Genomic DNA, 16,085 nt, shown 5'->3' on the forward strand with positions numbered 1-16,085 from the left:
GTGCCTTTCTGGTAATACTCTGTTGCCAAATTTGCACTGCCTTCACTGGGAGCTTTCTTCAACCTAGAGCATAACTCTTTTGTTTTTAGATACATACTCTGGCCCAAGCACACTTAGCCTTTAAGGCTATATCAGTGAGAAATTTTAGTTCCTAAAGAAACTGTTTTAGTGAAGGAGTTGGGCTTAATGTGCCTGCTAGTGCCCACCACAGTGAAGAAGTGATATTCAAATTATAAAATGAGAAGTGTTATTTTTTTGCATTAAACGCATAATTTGTGCCAAAAGTAGGACGAATGAGTTATTGAGAGAGGAGGAAATGTTTTAGACAGAGGGAAACCACTGTTTGCAAAGGTGTGCACATTGATCTGTATAAGATGAAAAATATTTCATAAAGCGAAAGAACTTGTAATTTTCATCCCTAAATTAAGAAAAAGATGTTTACAGATACTAGGAACTTCATAGCCAGAAATCCCGTACAGTCAGCGGCTCGAACGGCGGGCGCGTAAATTTCTGCATTCAAGATGGCGGATAAACGAAGAGGAAAGCATTCCCAAGGCTATTATCGGAGCTTAAATGCTCTCAATACGGCAGATTTCATTGAGAGTCGGTGGAAAAGGAAAAAAGTGGAAGTGGAAAGAGTTTTAAGCTGCAGGAGAAATAAAGGAAAGGTAAATAAGACGCTTGTTTGAAGCACGTAACGTCACTAATGAATTGATAACCTTGTGTACACTTTTTACCTCACACATAAACAAGTGTTCTATGTATTTTGTCTTTAAGAATGAGTACCTAATTCGTTGGAAAGGGTACAGTTCACTGGAGGACACGTGGGAAGTGGAGGAAAACCTTAATAAAACCGCAATAAGGTGCCTCTTTTAGCATTATTTTGTCCAGTCAAAATTAAACGTACGAACTTAATTTTTTACTACTCCTCGATCTAGTACGAAATAGTTTGGGACACGAGAAGAGAAGATAACAATTTTATGTCATCTTTTGCATTATAAGCAATTTTGTTAGTGTTTTTATTTGGTTATTGTTTCACTTTCTGCAAAAATATTGCATGTATTTTAGACAATAATGGATCCCAACTATTTTCTTTAGGGCATTTAGAATGTCCAAACCCTCAGAGGAAAGAATTAAAGAGGGATCTGATCTACTGGCAGTTGCTATTCTCCAGCATCTCAAGAGCAAACATCAGACAGCCTCAGCCACAACTGTAGTAGAAATTAGACATGATGTCTTTAATTATATTTTTAGAGGACGAGGAAGACCCAGCACAAAATCTGGTTGTACTTTGTTAGAGAAGACTGACTTTAACCGCTGTTCTTTTTTAAAAGAATGTCCCAACTGGGACTCTTACATAGACAACCTTGGAGATGGCACACAAGTCATATTTCCAATTAGAGCAAAACCTTTTGTGAGCTTGGGACCACAGACACAAACTTGTGGAGGGGAAGCTTGTACCTAAGCCCAGATACCATCTCGAAAAAGTAAGTTTAAGTTTTAACAAGCGCTCAATTGCAGTATTGTGATTGAAACTGAGAATGTGAATGCATGCTTTTAGATGGGTTTAGGTACAAGCTAATACCCTGCTTATTAAGTGCATTAATAACCCTGCTTCTAAGAAATTATGTTGTTATGTCAAGTCAGAAAGTTACATAAAGACTTTGAAATTGTTGTTTATATTTGTTTATATTTTGAAGATTCCTCTGTTTATGTGCATGCTTTGTAGCTGCTCAGGCTAGACTCTTTTTTTTTTTCTGTTTTGTTTGTTTACCCTTTCCTTTCCCTTTTCTGTTTCCTTTTCCCCCATCGTCTATATGCCTTTTTCTTTTATTTCCCGGCCTTTCATGATCTGTGCCATTTCTTGCTTGGGGTTGTTCATTCTGAACTTGTGATGTAGATGTGTCTGGCGAGTTGTTGCTTTCCATGTTGGGTATGTTTGCTTCAGGTTGTCTCTTTTTACCCGCACGCTTGACACTGATTTCTTGCTCCCAGTATTGAGAATTGTGTTTTGTGTACTTTCTGCTTGCCCTTTCTCTTTCTCTTAGAAGCCATTGTCTGTTTTCAAGTCTAAGAATATCTCCAACTGAGTCAAAGTGGTTTGATTTTCGAAGCACTACATTCCTTGCTGAGTCATTGTTTTTCTCAACTCCTTGACCAGTGAATACTTTTAGAGATTTATGTGTATGGAGGAAATAAGGGACATGAGCAAAAAGTACATGCATATATGGAGTAATTCTCTTTCTTTCATAGCCAATTCTCTTTCCTCTGAGAGAAATAAAGGTCTCCAACCAGTTTTGTGCCTTGTGCCAAAAAGTGTCAACAGATTTGTCTGAGGACCAGGAATTTATGTCTTCATACAAACTTCTGAAATCACTCCACACCTTGGATATTTCAGTGCAGGTATTTGGCTGCAGCACTTTACAGAGATTTTCTGGTAGCAAGGAGAGAATTTTCTTCTTGTCGTTTCCAAACAGACTTGTAAAATTCATACTTTCCAGTGCCTTTATTGTCAGCTGGATTTCGGAGTTCCCAAACATCAAAACCCACACCATAGGATCTGATCTCACTCACGAGCTTTTTCAAATGGATGCCTTGAGGCTCTTTGGATGATTTTTCGAAATCTTCAATCTTATCCCAGTCAATGACTTCAGTGATAATGTTGTCTAGCATCACATCCATTACACGTAGCAGCAGGTGTAACTCATCTACAATGACATGGTCAAGGTCTATGTTCAAAAGTGGTTCCTTCACACAGCAGTAATCACCTTTTCCTTTCTTCACCAGCTCCTTAATTTCCAATAGTGTTCTCATCATTGGTGGTGAATTAAAGTGATGGAAATGCTTGTCTGTTTCCCACCTTTTGTCTTTATGGATTTTACACCATAGGCAGGCATATAAAGATGTAGCCCCCTTAAGTCCCATGACTGTCAGTAGAAATTTATAGTCCCCTCCTAGGAAAAACTCAAGCTTAACTTCTTGACCATCAACACTAATAGTGCCTTTGTCAATCAGAGAATTTATTTCTGAAAATGTAGTCTTGAAAGATACCTGTAGTGTTTCATACTTTTCACTACCATTGACTACTGCAATGGTATGATTTCCTTTGGCAGACATAACTTCGTCTTGTTTCTGGAGTAGTGCACAAGAGAGAAGAATGTAATTAGATTTCTGTGTCATTTTAGCTCCATCCCCACTGATTTTTATTTTTAGTGTTTCATTGCCAAAATCAAACTCTGGATTTTCCTTTTTAAAAGCTGAAATTTGCTGCAAGAGAAGTGATTCAAATGATACTTGTGCACCTTCATTTGTTCCAGGAGTAGGTGTCACATGACAAAGTTTGTCCAGATCATTTCTGCATTGTTTAATCAGATAAGATCTTGGAAGACCATTTTCAATCATGCTAAATTCATGGTAAAATTCATCACTGACACAGAATTTATCAAGAAGATAAAGAATTTGTTCAACTTTTTCCATGTCGGAATCGTTTATGTTAGTAACAGGATTTGAACATTCACCTGATTTTTGTGCTTTGGTTTCAACATTTACTTCGTATGTTTTCCCTGTGTCTGCCTCTTTAACTCTAAGTGATTCAACATGAAGGCCAAATGCTTGTGAAAACCACAAAGCTGTTTCAGCTCTAGTCAGGAAAGCCTTCAATGTGCGCTGTCTGTTCTTAGTCTCAGAAATTTTTTTCCATTGTAGGAAAACCCTTCATCTTTCTCAAGGCATTTGATATACTCTTGAAGTTGATTGTTGGTATTTTGAAGTTGACATAGTTCCTTACCCATTCTGTTGATAGTGTCCTTCATTTCATCAAAAAGGTTTTTTTTTTCTGCCTCCAGGTTTGCATGTGCTGCTTTCCATTCTTGCAGATCATTTTGTAGAGAACTACCTCATCTTCAACCTCTTGAAAAGAAGCTAATTGGTCTTCATGTAAATGAAATTTCAATGTTTTCTCATCCAATTGCTCCCAGTTTCTCTTACCTTTATTTGTGCGATACAGTGATAGAACATTTGCTGCTCTTTTTGCAAACTGCTCATGGACATTTTGGCGTGTACCCATGTCATCTTTGATTACAAATGCATGTGCTGGTGTACACATATCAATTAAATCTGGAAACATTAGCTTTCTTCCATCATTGACATAGTAAAACTTGGCCTTCCCATTGCTTTTGGTATATAGAATTCCCTGGAGGCCTCTATAGTTCCAGAGGAAGTTGATATTCTCAGAGTTGTTTGTAGTTTCTAAAAGAAAATTTAAAAAAATAATCAATAAAAACAAACATACTCTCAGGCAGAAATCAATCAATCAATGGACAGTATAGAAGAGAATCCTGGCTTTATACACTGTAAATAATCATATTTACTGAATATATATTTAAAAGAAAATTAAAGGTGAGTGAGATTTGAACCCACAAAAAAAGTATCCACTGAAAAAAGGAGATCCTGTTGATAATAAAGTGTATGGTAGATCACAAAATAATGAGGACAAAAATGATGTATTTTGCTCTCACATCACCTTTTTTTAGCTGGATAGACTGGCCTTCATCAGGGTCATGTTAAGGCCTCGTGAAGTACATTTTATGCAGCTGAAATGTTGGTGATGATTATATATATATTTTTTTATGTTATGTTACGTTGTATCTTTCATCTTATGGATATTCCCTTCCCCTTTCACTCTCTACCACCGCTACCTTCTTATCAAGGAATCACCAGAGAAGGTTAAGAAAATATACCAAAAAGTTTACAAGGTTGTAAATATCAGGACAAAATTACTCACCTTCTTGATGAGAGGAATTAGCATCTTGACCCGCTGCTTGAAACTTTTCTTGCTCCCTCACAAGATAATACCACTCTTTAATGGTTGAATATGCCAAAGAAATTGTTAAGGCTACCTTTCTTGTTGCTATGTTTCTTGCATATTGCAAAGATTTATCTACAATATCGATTTTCCAAGGTTGAAATGATTTATTTGGTGGTAGTTCAGACATGGCATTCATAAATATTTTATATTCCCAAGATTTTCCCGCAATCTTCCCGCTTTTTTCCAAATCCTGCCAGTTCTCATGTTCAGCGGCTTTCCTATTGCAAGAGGGAACACCACTGACCAAGGAAACGAGGAAAAACAAAATGGCTGTCGAAGAGAATGAAAACAGACAGGAGCAACGGCCATTCTTGCCTCAGTGTAATGGCTCTCACTTCGTTGATGACATTTACAGAAAATAGCACTTTTTATCTTGAAATGGCACTGCCTTAGCTGCTGTTTATATGGGAGAAGATATCTTAATTGGCGAGCTTTTCATCTTATCTTTCAAATGCAATGCTGGGGAAATGTGTCGGTATGACGATCTTTGCATCAAGAGCTTAAGAAAATATGAAGGTAACCACCATTTACAGAGACTTATGGGAGAAAGGTACGCTTATTTCTGAGGTTACGTACCAGTAAAAGGCACCGACTAAAACAATTTTATCATCGCATGTTGTTCGAATAAACTGTTGTTTATACATTGTGTTTCGCATTTTTAAGCTGGGGAAAGCTGTGTTTTAGGCAACATTAGCAAAAACTGGCAAAGTTTACATTACTCTCCACACTCTCTCTATGTTCGGCCGCCATATTTAAATCCACATGTGTGCCCCCTGCGCATGCTTGGCAGCCATGCTGTATGGAATTTCTGGCTATGTTGTTCTTTAGATCCATTGTAACCTTTATTCTCTCAATCGTTTCACTTCAAATACACCTTGAACTGATAATTCTCATCCGCCATCTTGAAAATTGTGACAATTTGGCCTAAGGGGAGTCAGCTGCAGGCTACCAAACAGTGTTTTTCCACTGCAGTAGAATAGAGTAGGGTGAATACTTGCCAAGTGGTACGAGTCCACATGCTACCAAGCAGGCAAAATGGTGCCGACTTGCGATTACTACTCAAGGAAGCCTATTTTGTTAAATGGGGAGATGTTATACTTTATTAGATGTTGGAAAATATACTGATTTTGAAAATTGAAGTTTTTCTTCACCAAAACGCATTTTAACATGGGATAACAAACCAATAGGATATAAAATTAAGTCACAACAAAGAAGAATTGAACACTGAATTCAAAGTCTTCAGTCTCACATTATAATTGACCAGTTCTAAGCATATGCAGTTTTTTTTGTATTTTATTCTAAGCATATGCTTAACAAATAAAGAAGCCTACGACTGTGCTCTGTTCTGTTGTAAAGTATGCAGGAAGTGGTACAGCACGAAAGAACGTAGTCGAGTGTTTTCCCTACTTCTTGAGTGCTCTACCGCTTCCTAAGTGCTTTACAACAGAACAGAGCACAGTCGAGGCTTTTTTGTTTGTTTTATGATAAAGAATCCGATAATTTCCCCACACATTTGGCTGAATTTTCAAACCAAACTTTATTTTCCAAACAAGCAAAAGTGGTGTCAGCCGTGCACTGTTCTCCTATAAAGCACGCTAAAATAAGCCAATCACAATCCTTGTTAGAATTGTTCAAATAATTTGATTGGCTAACAAAGTGACAGCTGTCAATCACAAACTGGACTTCATCTAAGCTTTCAGTTTTGAGTAGTTTGAGCGGTTTTCAAGAGAAAAACGATGCCTTCAGAGTTCGCTTTTAAGTTAATTTTTAGATACAGATCTAAAGGCAGGTGAGGTTTATAGTCCAGAGAAATCTGGCCGTATTGTGGCCCATGAAAACGTCCACTTTTCCAGTGGAAATTATGAAACGCAGAGCTCAAAGCTTGTGGATGAAAATGCAAAATGCTGAGTTGACTTTGAAAGGAGCTAGAGCTATTTACAGCTTCTAGCAGCATGCACGAAGATTGCCTGAACTAGCATAAAAGTTAGAAAGACTAAACAGCTCCCACTGGTTCAACTCCGAGCACAGAAGAGAATATCAGAGCAAGCTTTGCACTGACCACTTGTCGGTTCACTTCGCTGAGATGACTGGAGAACGAGCATTACTACACTACATGTAAGTGTTGTTTTAGCAATTGAGCATTTTTACGAAAATAAAGCTTCTCATAATAGACAGAGACAGTTCAATTGTTTTCTGTCATTGTTTTACTTCTCAAGTATAATTTCTGTCTTCATAACAAATATGTCTTTTATCGAAGCACTGTTTAGGTTGAGAATTTGTTTATTTTGCTATGTGTTTTGTCGGCCGGAATCTAGCAAAAATTTTTATTTTATTACAGTTTTAACACGACTGTTGCTAACAATAGTCTCTGAGCCATATTTACTACAGACAAATAGCTTGTTTCCATTGCGTTTGTCTGAATCACAGGGGATGTTTAATTTGGGGTATGTTTGTCAACATTCCGAAGCAAAAATTTGAAAGTACGCTTACCGTCATCGACCTGTGCTCTGTTCTCTGATAAAGCACGCTCTTTCAGCCAATCAGAGTGCGTGTTATATGGAAACTTTATTATAAATAAGCATATGCATAAGCTTAAGCATACGCAGTTGCTCTGAAAAGGTGGACCTCTACACATTAGTTATGTATCTTTGAATTAAATATGCTTTGTGTTTGGCTGAGGCGTTTTAGTGTTCCCCATTTTCAAAAGTAAATAACAGACACTGAATGAGGTGTTTCATAAATAAGGAATGATTGTCACATCATGACAATGCTTAACCAGGTGCTTTCTTTTATTGCCATTTACAATCTAGGAAACTTTCATTTGGTTATGTAAAATGTACATCTAGAAAATGGTGATAACGTGTTGTAGCCTCATTTCCATGCTTTAGTCAGGCCTTAATACACTTGAGATAGCTATTGTGTCTGATTCTACAAAAGATTCAAATGAAAGTGAAAATCTGTGCAATTTGTTTATACCCATCCTTTTTTCACTATATGTTCCATTGGACTTTATTTGCTGAACATCAAGAAGAGTCCATTAATTATTACACATGGGTAATTACACAGGAAAAATAGGCAGATTCCCATGTTGGTAATTAAATGGGTTCTTATTGGGTTTCGTAAACAATCCCAAGAAAAACCCAAACATTACCTAAATTGGGAACTTGAGACTGTTCCCAATGTTGATTTTGTTGGGTATTCTAAATTCCCATTTTTGGGTATTCTATAATATCCCAGACTTTGGAAATCATTTTCAAAGATGGGATTTTATTGGAAAAATGAAGCGAATTTACAGAAATACCCAGTTTTGTCAAATCGAGAATTGAAACTGATTTACATGGTTTTTTTATAATTACCAATAAAAACTCAAATCTGATTTTAAATGGGAAGTCAAGAATAGTTCCTATTTCTAGCTTGTTTTGGGTGGCCTCTCAATTTTTGAATATTTTCCACTATTCCACCACTGGAAGCTCTGGTATTCATCAAACAGGGTTTTCTTGGTACTGAAGCTATACCAACGGTAATAATAATATTTGTTATTATTAAGTGAACCTTCCTCAAACAAAACGATTTCCCATTAAACCTCTCACATCAATTCCAGTATGTTTGAGGAAGGTTTTTAATTTATTTGTCTACAAGATGAGGAGGAAACCCTCTCTATGTAAACCAAGAACAGCCAAAAGTAATGTAACTCAAACATTTCCATTTCATTTGGAAGACCTTGCGTGTCATGTACATATTTAAAGTAGTACAAAGCAGACATGTTGCTATTAAAAGACGATGACAATAAAACTATGGATATAATTCAATGTAACAATAAGTACCTTTTATATAATTTCCATCTTTATCACCCAGCACTGGAAAAGCATCATGAGACTGTCAAATTTTTAGATGTAGCTAGGCCTATGTTAGAGACAGTTTGCCTTACCGTGCCCCTCTGTACCCCCCTTGGGCGGGTCATGTGATTTCTGCGACCATGTGCTCTTAGCAGTTTGATGTGCGTTGTTTTGTGTGTAGGCGTAAAGTTTGCTTTTAACTTTGCCTTTTACTTTCTCGATGTTGGCATCTTGATTAGGCCTGAAGATGCCCAAAAATATGTAAGTGGTCGCTCATTTGTATTGTTTTTTTTGTAATTCAATATTTGTTCGAGTCGCAAGCTTTACATTTGTAACTTTCAGCTGTACTGAACCGACAGAAGGACGAGTAACAGAATAAACATCTTCAGTGTACAATTTGTTTGTGGATTTCTTCAACAGCCTATAATACAAATTCAACTGACAATAAACCAGTAGAAACATAACAGCTATAGTCTTGAAGTTAACTATAAACTTGAACAAACTATAGCAGAGCCCTAAATTTGCTATCAGCGAGTTGAGAAATCTATATTCTTTCATATATCAGACCTCCTGCTTGGTTATTAAGAGCAACTATTAACACAATGGTATGGTAAACCCGTACATAAATTGCCAGGCAAGATTTCTGGTCTGCAATGCAGCCTAACTCTTAAAAATTAATTAACTTCAACTTTATGTCTACTAATTTGTCAATGTACTCTTCCTAGACCACCATTAGTGGCAAGTGAAGTTAATGTTTAACTTACAACAACAGGGCTGGCTGGAAATAGCAGACAACCAATGTAGTCCAAAACAGAGGCCAAATATCGTTTCAATCCACTTTCCATCAAAGATGTCCAATAGCTGATTTTCTATTTTGATCCCCAAAAACTGTGAGAATTATATCAGTGGTGCAGAAGCAGTTTTAGTCTACAATAACTACAAATGAAACTTCTATTAGAGTGCCGACTGCTTTCCCTGGGTAATTTTTGGTGAAATACCATGCAACCTCATCTGCTTGCCCATAAATGAAATATGTATCACTGTTTGTATCAGCATGGAAATGGGTATCTATAACCACAGTGGTACATCTAGGGGGAGGGGGGGAGGAGGAGGAGGTGGTTTCCATTGGCTCGATTGGCTTATACTTTGGCTTGATTGACTTGTTTCTCATGATTGACTTGAACTATATGAACTCGCATATTATAGGTTTGGATTTTATTTTTTATATATTTTTATATTATGGAGAAAACAGTTGATCCAATATTCAAAAATTACAAAGTGTATTCTTTTAGATTAGGAAAATACCCTAATAAAAATTTCTGTATGGTTTTTAAAAAAGAGTCATTTTGGAAAAAAATTTAAACGTTTATTATGTAGATAATAATATATGGAAGTTATACGTTGGTTTTGTCCATATTGATGTGAATATTATTTGTTAGCATATATAGTCAAACATAAACTAACAATGAAGCATAAGGAGAATAAAGAAGAGTTTGAAAAGAGATATAATTAATAACACAAAAATAATGTAAACTTGGCAATTAATACAGTAAAAATGTCATTTTTCTACATCCAAAGTCAGCTGCTTTATTTTGCCTTCTTGGCTGCTAGGCAGTGAGGGTATTTGTAAAGGTTTACCAGTCTTCTTAAATTTTTTATCCATGGTGACCCATTTCACTGTTTCCCTTCTTTCTTGCTCCTTTTGCACTTCATCCAGTTGGTTTTTATACTCCCGCCTCTTTTTTTTCTAAATGCATGACCTTCTCTGCTTTGCCAGCAACTTCCTTGACATTGCGAAGACCACAAATCATCTGTTCTATATCCAAAGTTATAATCTTGTTGACGAAACCTTACATATTAAATGCAAATTGTATGTTTTCATTCCCCACCAAAGCACTGATTTGTCAAAGAGATTCTTTCATGCTCTTTTCACAGGTAGATATCTTGGTTTTAAAGTGTAATAATAACTTCGGCATCTTCAAGCTTGGGTTAAACTTCTCGCTAAAGTTTTTGCTAAACTTTTTCACGATAAACTTTTGGAGTAAAGTTTGTCAGAAAATTTATGACTTATGCTCAGATATGGTTGGTTAAAAAAAAATCATATGACTATTACGTCACCTGTGAACAAAAGAATAACTGACTCATTTCCAAGGGAAAGTCCCTGCAGCGTGTTCCTATTTCACTGAGAATAACATCCGGTCTTTCTGAGAAATGTAACGTCATTGTCTTGTATATGTCTATGGCCCCTTGTTTTTATTCAATTTTAAAATAATGAGCTTATTTTTAATTTGTGGAGGGTTGGGAGACATGCAACTTGCTCACGAGAGGGCTTGAATAGAAAGTGCTCTTAAAGTATTTGAAAATGCATTTTTCGAGTTGGGGCCTGGCAAGGGCAGTTTTTGATTTCTATAGCCTGTTAAAGGGTATTTTTTTTATACAGTGTACCAAAACTGCCATGTCCTATACTATCCAAGGCAACAGTAGATTGATCGTTTCTGACGAGGAACATCTGATGGTCGTCTGCGTACATTGATAAACTCAATTTAACAAAAAAGGATAAATCATTTTGAAAGATATTCCACATCAGTGGACCCAGGGCGGAGCCCTGGGGGCAACCTCGACTGATCGTCCTGGACGAGCTTGTGTGACTGCCAATTTTGACTTGATATTTCTGGTCGCATAGGTACCTGTTCAAGAGCTGTATCATGCCTTCCTGGAAACCATATGCTTTTAGCTTGCTGAGTAACAGTGGGGGATGGAGAGAATCAAATGGTTTGGACATATCAGTCAATAAGAAGGCTACAGTGAGTCTGTTGTCCCTTGCTCGTTTCCATTCTAGTAGGTTTATCAAACTTGTTTCACAGCTATGAGGTTTTCTATAGGCATACATTCATTCATAAATGTTACCTCGAAAGGCAGTTGACACTTGCATGCATATAAGTTGCTCAAACACTATGTCTATACATGGTAACACCGTTATGGGTCTGTAGTTTTCTTTGGAACACTTGTCATCTTTTTTATAGATCACCAAGCTTCCAGTCGCCCAGTCATGCTCTCTTCCGAATACGTGAGTTAAAGAGGTTAGGAAGTGGTTGAGATAATTCCTCAGCTCCTATTTTCATAATTTTTGCTGGAATGCCATCGCAGCCGGTAGCCTTGTTCATGTCGAGTGACTCCAGGACAGTTTTGACTTGGTCTTGTGTGACAGATGTTACGTCACTGATCGAAGTAAAGTCCTTTCTTTCCTGTTGAATTCTTTGGATGCTTGGATGGTTATCAAAGTCGTTCATTGCTAATAGCTAGGCACTAGCTAGAACAACTAAAATATGGTGTAAGATGACAAAGCTCGGAAAACCATGTCTGGTCGCCATATTGAATACATTAGATCTTGCCATATTGATACATCAGCTTTTCGTGAACAATAGCCGCAATCAAGGTACAAAAACGTATTCATGTATCATTGCAACATTTCACTACATTCAGTATCATGACAAACCAAAAGCAGGTTCTAAGAACGAGAGTCAACAAACCCAATAATGGTAAAATTCATAACCCTCCTGCTTGTTCCTTTTTTACAGTGTCTTGACCCAAGTGATCTTACAGGAGATGAACTGACCAGATCATTACTTTGGTCTTTCGAATTAATACCTGCTCCTGCCGCTCAGTACTTGAGACAGAGTGTTATAAGACTCTCTGCTTGACAATCGTTTACCACCAGTGGAAATCGCTGAATACCACTGTAACTGTTCTACTTCGATCTCTTACTGCTTAGTGGCATTGAATTCCGAGACTTCTACCGAATTATTGTCTGATCATAGTGAAGAGGGTAGCCCTGTAATCAGCGAAGAGGAATGTTTTCCTGACGGGGATGAGCAAGAAGACAACTCTGCTGATTGGGATGATCAACAGTCTGATCCTGATGAAGTGGCATACTTCTGAGAATCGTTCAATGTTAAAGGGTCATTCTGGGCAACTAAATACTAGGATGCCCTAAAAAAAGCTTTGGAACTGAAATCTACAAAGGAAAATGTCCCAGTTAGAACCTCTTTTGAAACAAGCAATTTGACAGACAAAAATGCCATCACATTTGAAGTTCTGTATAATGGAGTTTGGCTTGTCATTGGGTACTGTGGAGTGGAAAAAATTCCAAAGTGGGCAAAAACCATCAAATGGGATGAAATTACTGCCTACAAGTTGTGCTTCATAAAGAGACAATGGATACCGAAAATCAGAGATTTTAGACTTTACTCTGCAGTAACAATTACCAAGAAAGGTCGGTAGGGCAAAAATGATAACAACAACGAATATAACAGTGACTTGTGCTTGGATATTTAATCTATAAACTATTACAAACTTTGACTCCAAGGATTTTGATAAACAATTTTCACTCCCTGGTCCCTTCTGTAGCAATTTTTGTGGTATTTTACATGTAAAAGGATTATGTTATTTTAAAATTGTAATAATTTATTGATTACAGTATTATGTTATTTTAACATTGTAATCAATTGCTGCTTACTGTATTATGCAATTTTAACATTGAAATCATTTACTGATTATAAAATTATCGGCCAGGTGAAACTGTGTAAATTATTGCTGCCTGCCAAAAAAAAATGGATATAGGTATTATAGTAGGGTTGTCATCAAGGGTGACAACCCATAACACAACATTGCTGCTTAGGATAAACAAAAGATTTTCATACCACCACTGCTTTGCAACTTATTGACAGCCCTGACTATATTAATTAAGTTTATTCACTAGGACCACTATCACAAGTTGGGGGGTTGCTGTCCTTCAGGCCTATGAAGCCTGTGGCAAATTGTGTCTGCTTTTGGGCAGGAAGAAAGCTATGTCCTGCAGTGAAGATAGAAGAGTCTTCTCTTCTGCTCAAGGTCAGACGATGAAGCCTAAGGGGGTGTTTGGCAGCGTCAATGTTGTCTTGCACATCTGGTGCTTCATTGAAAGAAGGCAATTCTTCTTCCCATTCTCTATATCTTTTATTTGCTGTCCAGTAGTAAAATGGGAGGTCATCTCCAATCCTCTTAGTAAATTCCTTGATGACATAAATAAGAAATATAACAATAATAATAATAATAATAATAATAGTATTATTATTATTATTATTATTAATATCAATAATATTAACTTGTTTTTCCTCATCTTACCAGTTTCCTCCAGAGAGCTTTAAACTCCTTCAAAGTAAAAATGAGACCTAGGAAACGATGCAGCAGTGCAAAGAAAGCTTCAACGTCATCTGTTGTGCCAGCTTGTGGATGTTCTTCATAGCCATGAGTGCCATTTTCTCTTCTACAGAATTCAATGCTCTCAATGTTGGTGGTGACTGCAATGACGGTCTCTCGTGAAAATCCACAAATTCCTTTGATTGGCCTACAAATTACCACAAAGCAACACAAATTATTAAGTTATCCAATGTCCTTCTGCCTTCAACTTAACATAAAAACTGGGTTTTTGACAAAAGGCATTCTAAAATGTTTCTTGTAAATGTTTTATAAGAACAACGCAGTAATAAAGCATGCACAATGCAAGTAGATTTCAAGTTTTGATTCATTTTTCTTTTTTGATACAGTTAAGTATTGAACCATTATACTAATTGTGTATATACACTTGCACATTGAAATCAACAAACTTGTTGTCATCAACGGTTGAAAGGTCTGGGTTCTCCTTATGCCATGGCATCCACTCATGTAATATCATGTTCAGCATTTCATAGTTGTGCTTGCATCGCTCCAACTCAGAGTCCTCGCCCATCAGCTGCCTCATGCCATCCTGCAAAGAAATGGGATTCATATGAGGTTTAAACAATATATTCTTTATCATCAGAGTCAACACGACATCAGAACCCTATTTGTTAGACTGAAAACTGAGAGAAGAGATTCAGTAAGGAAAGGAGCAGTGTTCTAGGGTTTAGCACTGATCTACACTGTTTAAGCCTAAGCACTGATTTGTTAATTGTTAGCTTTCTTTTTTGTGTTGGGAAACTCTATATAAATAGGTTAAAAATTACACCTTCTGGCAGCTTTCCCAGGGTTGTGTACCATATTTATTCAATTAGGCGCCTATTTAATTTTTGGACTTTCGGGGTGTGGACTTATTCAAGATGGGTGCTTATTCGAGGCTGGGCGCTTATTAAATTTTCACCATATTCAGTCAGTAAAATGTTTATGTTGTAACAAAACAATAAATAAGAACAAAACATGACAAAACATTAAAGCATAAAAAAACTGTTCATTGTTCGGTTTATGCCCAGGACTAACAACTCATTGTTCGGTGTTTGCAGAAGTCTCTTTAGCTATCATAATTCTCAATCAACATCATAAAATTTTCAGGCAATGAAACTAAACATTGTAAGCCATTAAAGAAATACCGTAATAATCAATACCCATATTCTTCTCGTGCACTTTATTATTATTATATTTTTTTGGGGGGGGGGGGTTGGGTGGGTGCTTATTCGAGGTTGGGTGGTTAAAAAGTACTTTTGGGGGATGGGGTGGTGGGGGTGGGTGCTTATTCAATGTTGGGCGCTTATTAACTTTTTCTACCTTCAGGGTGAGCACTTATTCGAGGTTGTAATAAATACGGTAGTTGACATGGCTTGAGGAGAAGATAAGCAGACGACCCAGGTTTACAAGAAAGGTTGTTTTGAACGTGGTGAATGAGTGTTAACCTGCAATGATATCAATGTATTTTGCTTCCCGTTTGTAGCCATGTTCACACAGAAATTTTGACAGCATCTTTTCTGCATCTCCTACCGACTGCTTTCGCTCCCCAGTTAAGGAGGCTTGTGTCAAACCAGTGCCTGCATCCAACATTACTTTGTCAGAACCTTGCAGATTCATTCCCTTAAATCCACCTGAGATACAAAACATCAAAAAATTATATTTCAAAATGACAGCAGCTTTCTCTTTATTTTGTACATATGTAAATGGTCATTGTGAGTCTTCTCTTCTGCTCAAGGTCAGATGATGGAGCCTGAGGGGATGTTCAGCAGCATCAGTGTTGTCTGCCACATCTGGTACTTCATTGAAAGAAGGCAATTCTTCCCATTCTCTGTATCTTTCATTTGCTCTCCAGTAGTAAAATGGGAGGTCATCTCCAATCCTTCTAGTAAATTCCCTGATGATATAAATAAGAAATCTAACGATAACAATAACAGTAGCAATAATAATAATAATAATAATAATAATAATGAACATGACACGAGTGTGGGACAAAGAAAAATTCTGAGTCCCCGACAGGAATCGAACCCATGACCTCCCGAACACCAGATGGGCGCTCTATCCACTGAGCTATGAGAACTCATGGAGAGCAAGGTCATTTAACAGAGTTCATATATGACAGTTGTCCTGCATACTGCTAGGATCAA

General features: G+C 37.0%; 1 protein-coding gene and 1 pseudogene across 1 annotated transcript; both read right to left on the reverse strand.

The window, feature by feature from the left end:
- Positions 1-1,453: 1,453 nt before the first annotated feature.
- LOC145492302 (uncharacterized) lies at positions 1,454-4,292 on the reverse strand (annotated as a pseudogene).
- A 9,159-nt stretch (positions 4,293-13,451) lies between these two features.
- Positions 13,452-15,464, reverse strand: LOC145493650 (uncharacterized). Its single transcript, XM_081473129.1, has 4 exons — positions 15,387-15,464; positions 14,349-14,488; positions 13,867-14,089; positions 13,452-13,754 (listed from the first exon to the last, which is right to left on the reverse strand). The coding sequence occupies exons 1-4, from the start codon at positions 15,462-15,464 to the stop codon at positions 13,452-13,454; spliced, it is 744 nt and encodes a 247-aa protein (XP_081329255.1).
- Positions 15,465-16,085: the final 621 nt, after the last annotated feature.

Source organism: Orbicella franksi, chromosome 7, assembly GCF_964199315.1.
Source record: "Orbicella franksi chromosome 7, jaOrbFran1.1, whole genome shotgun sequence".
NCBI classification, from domain to species: Eukaryota; Metazoa; Cnidaria; class Anthozoa; order Scleractinia; family Merulinidae; genus Orbicella; species Orbicella franksi.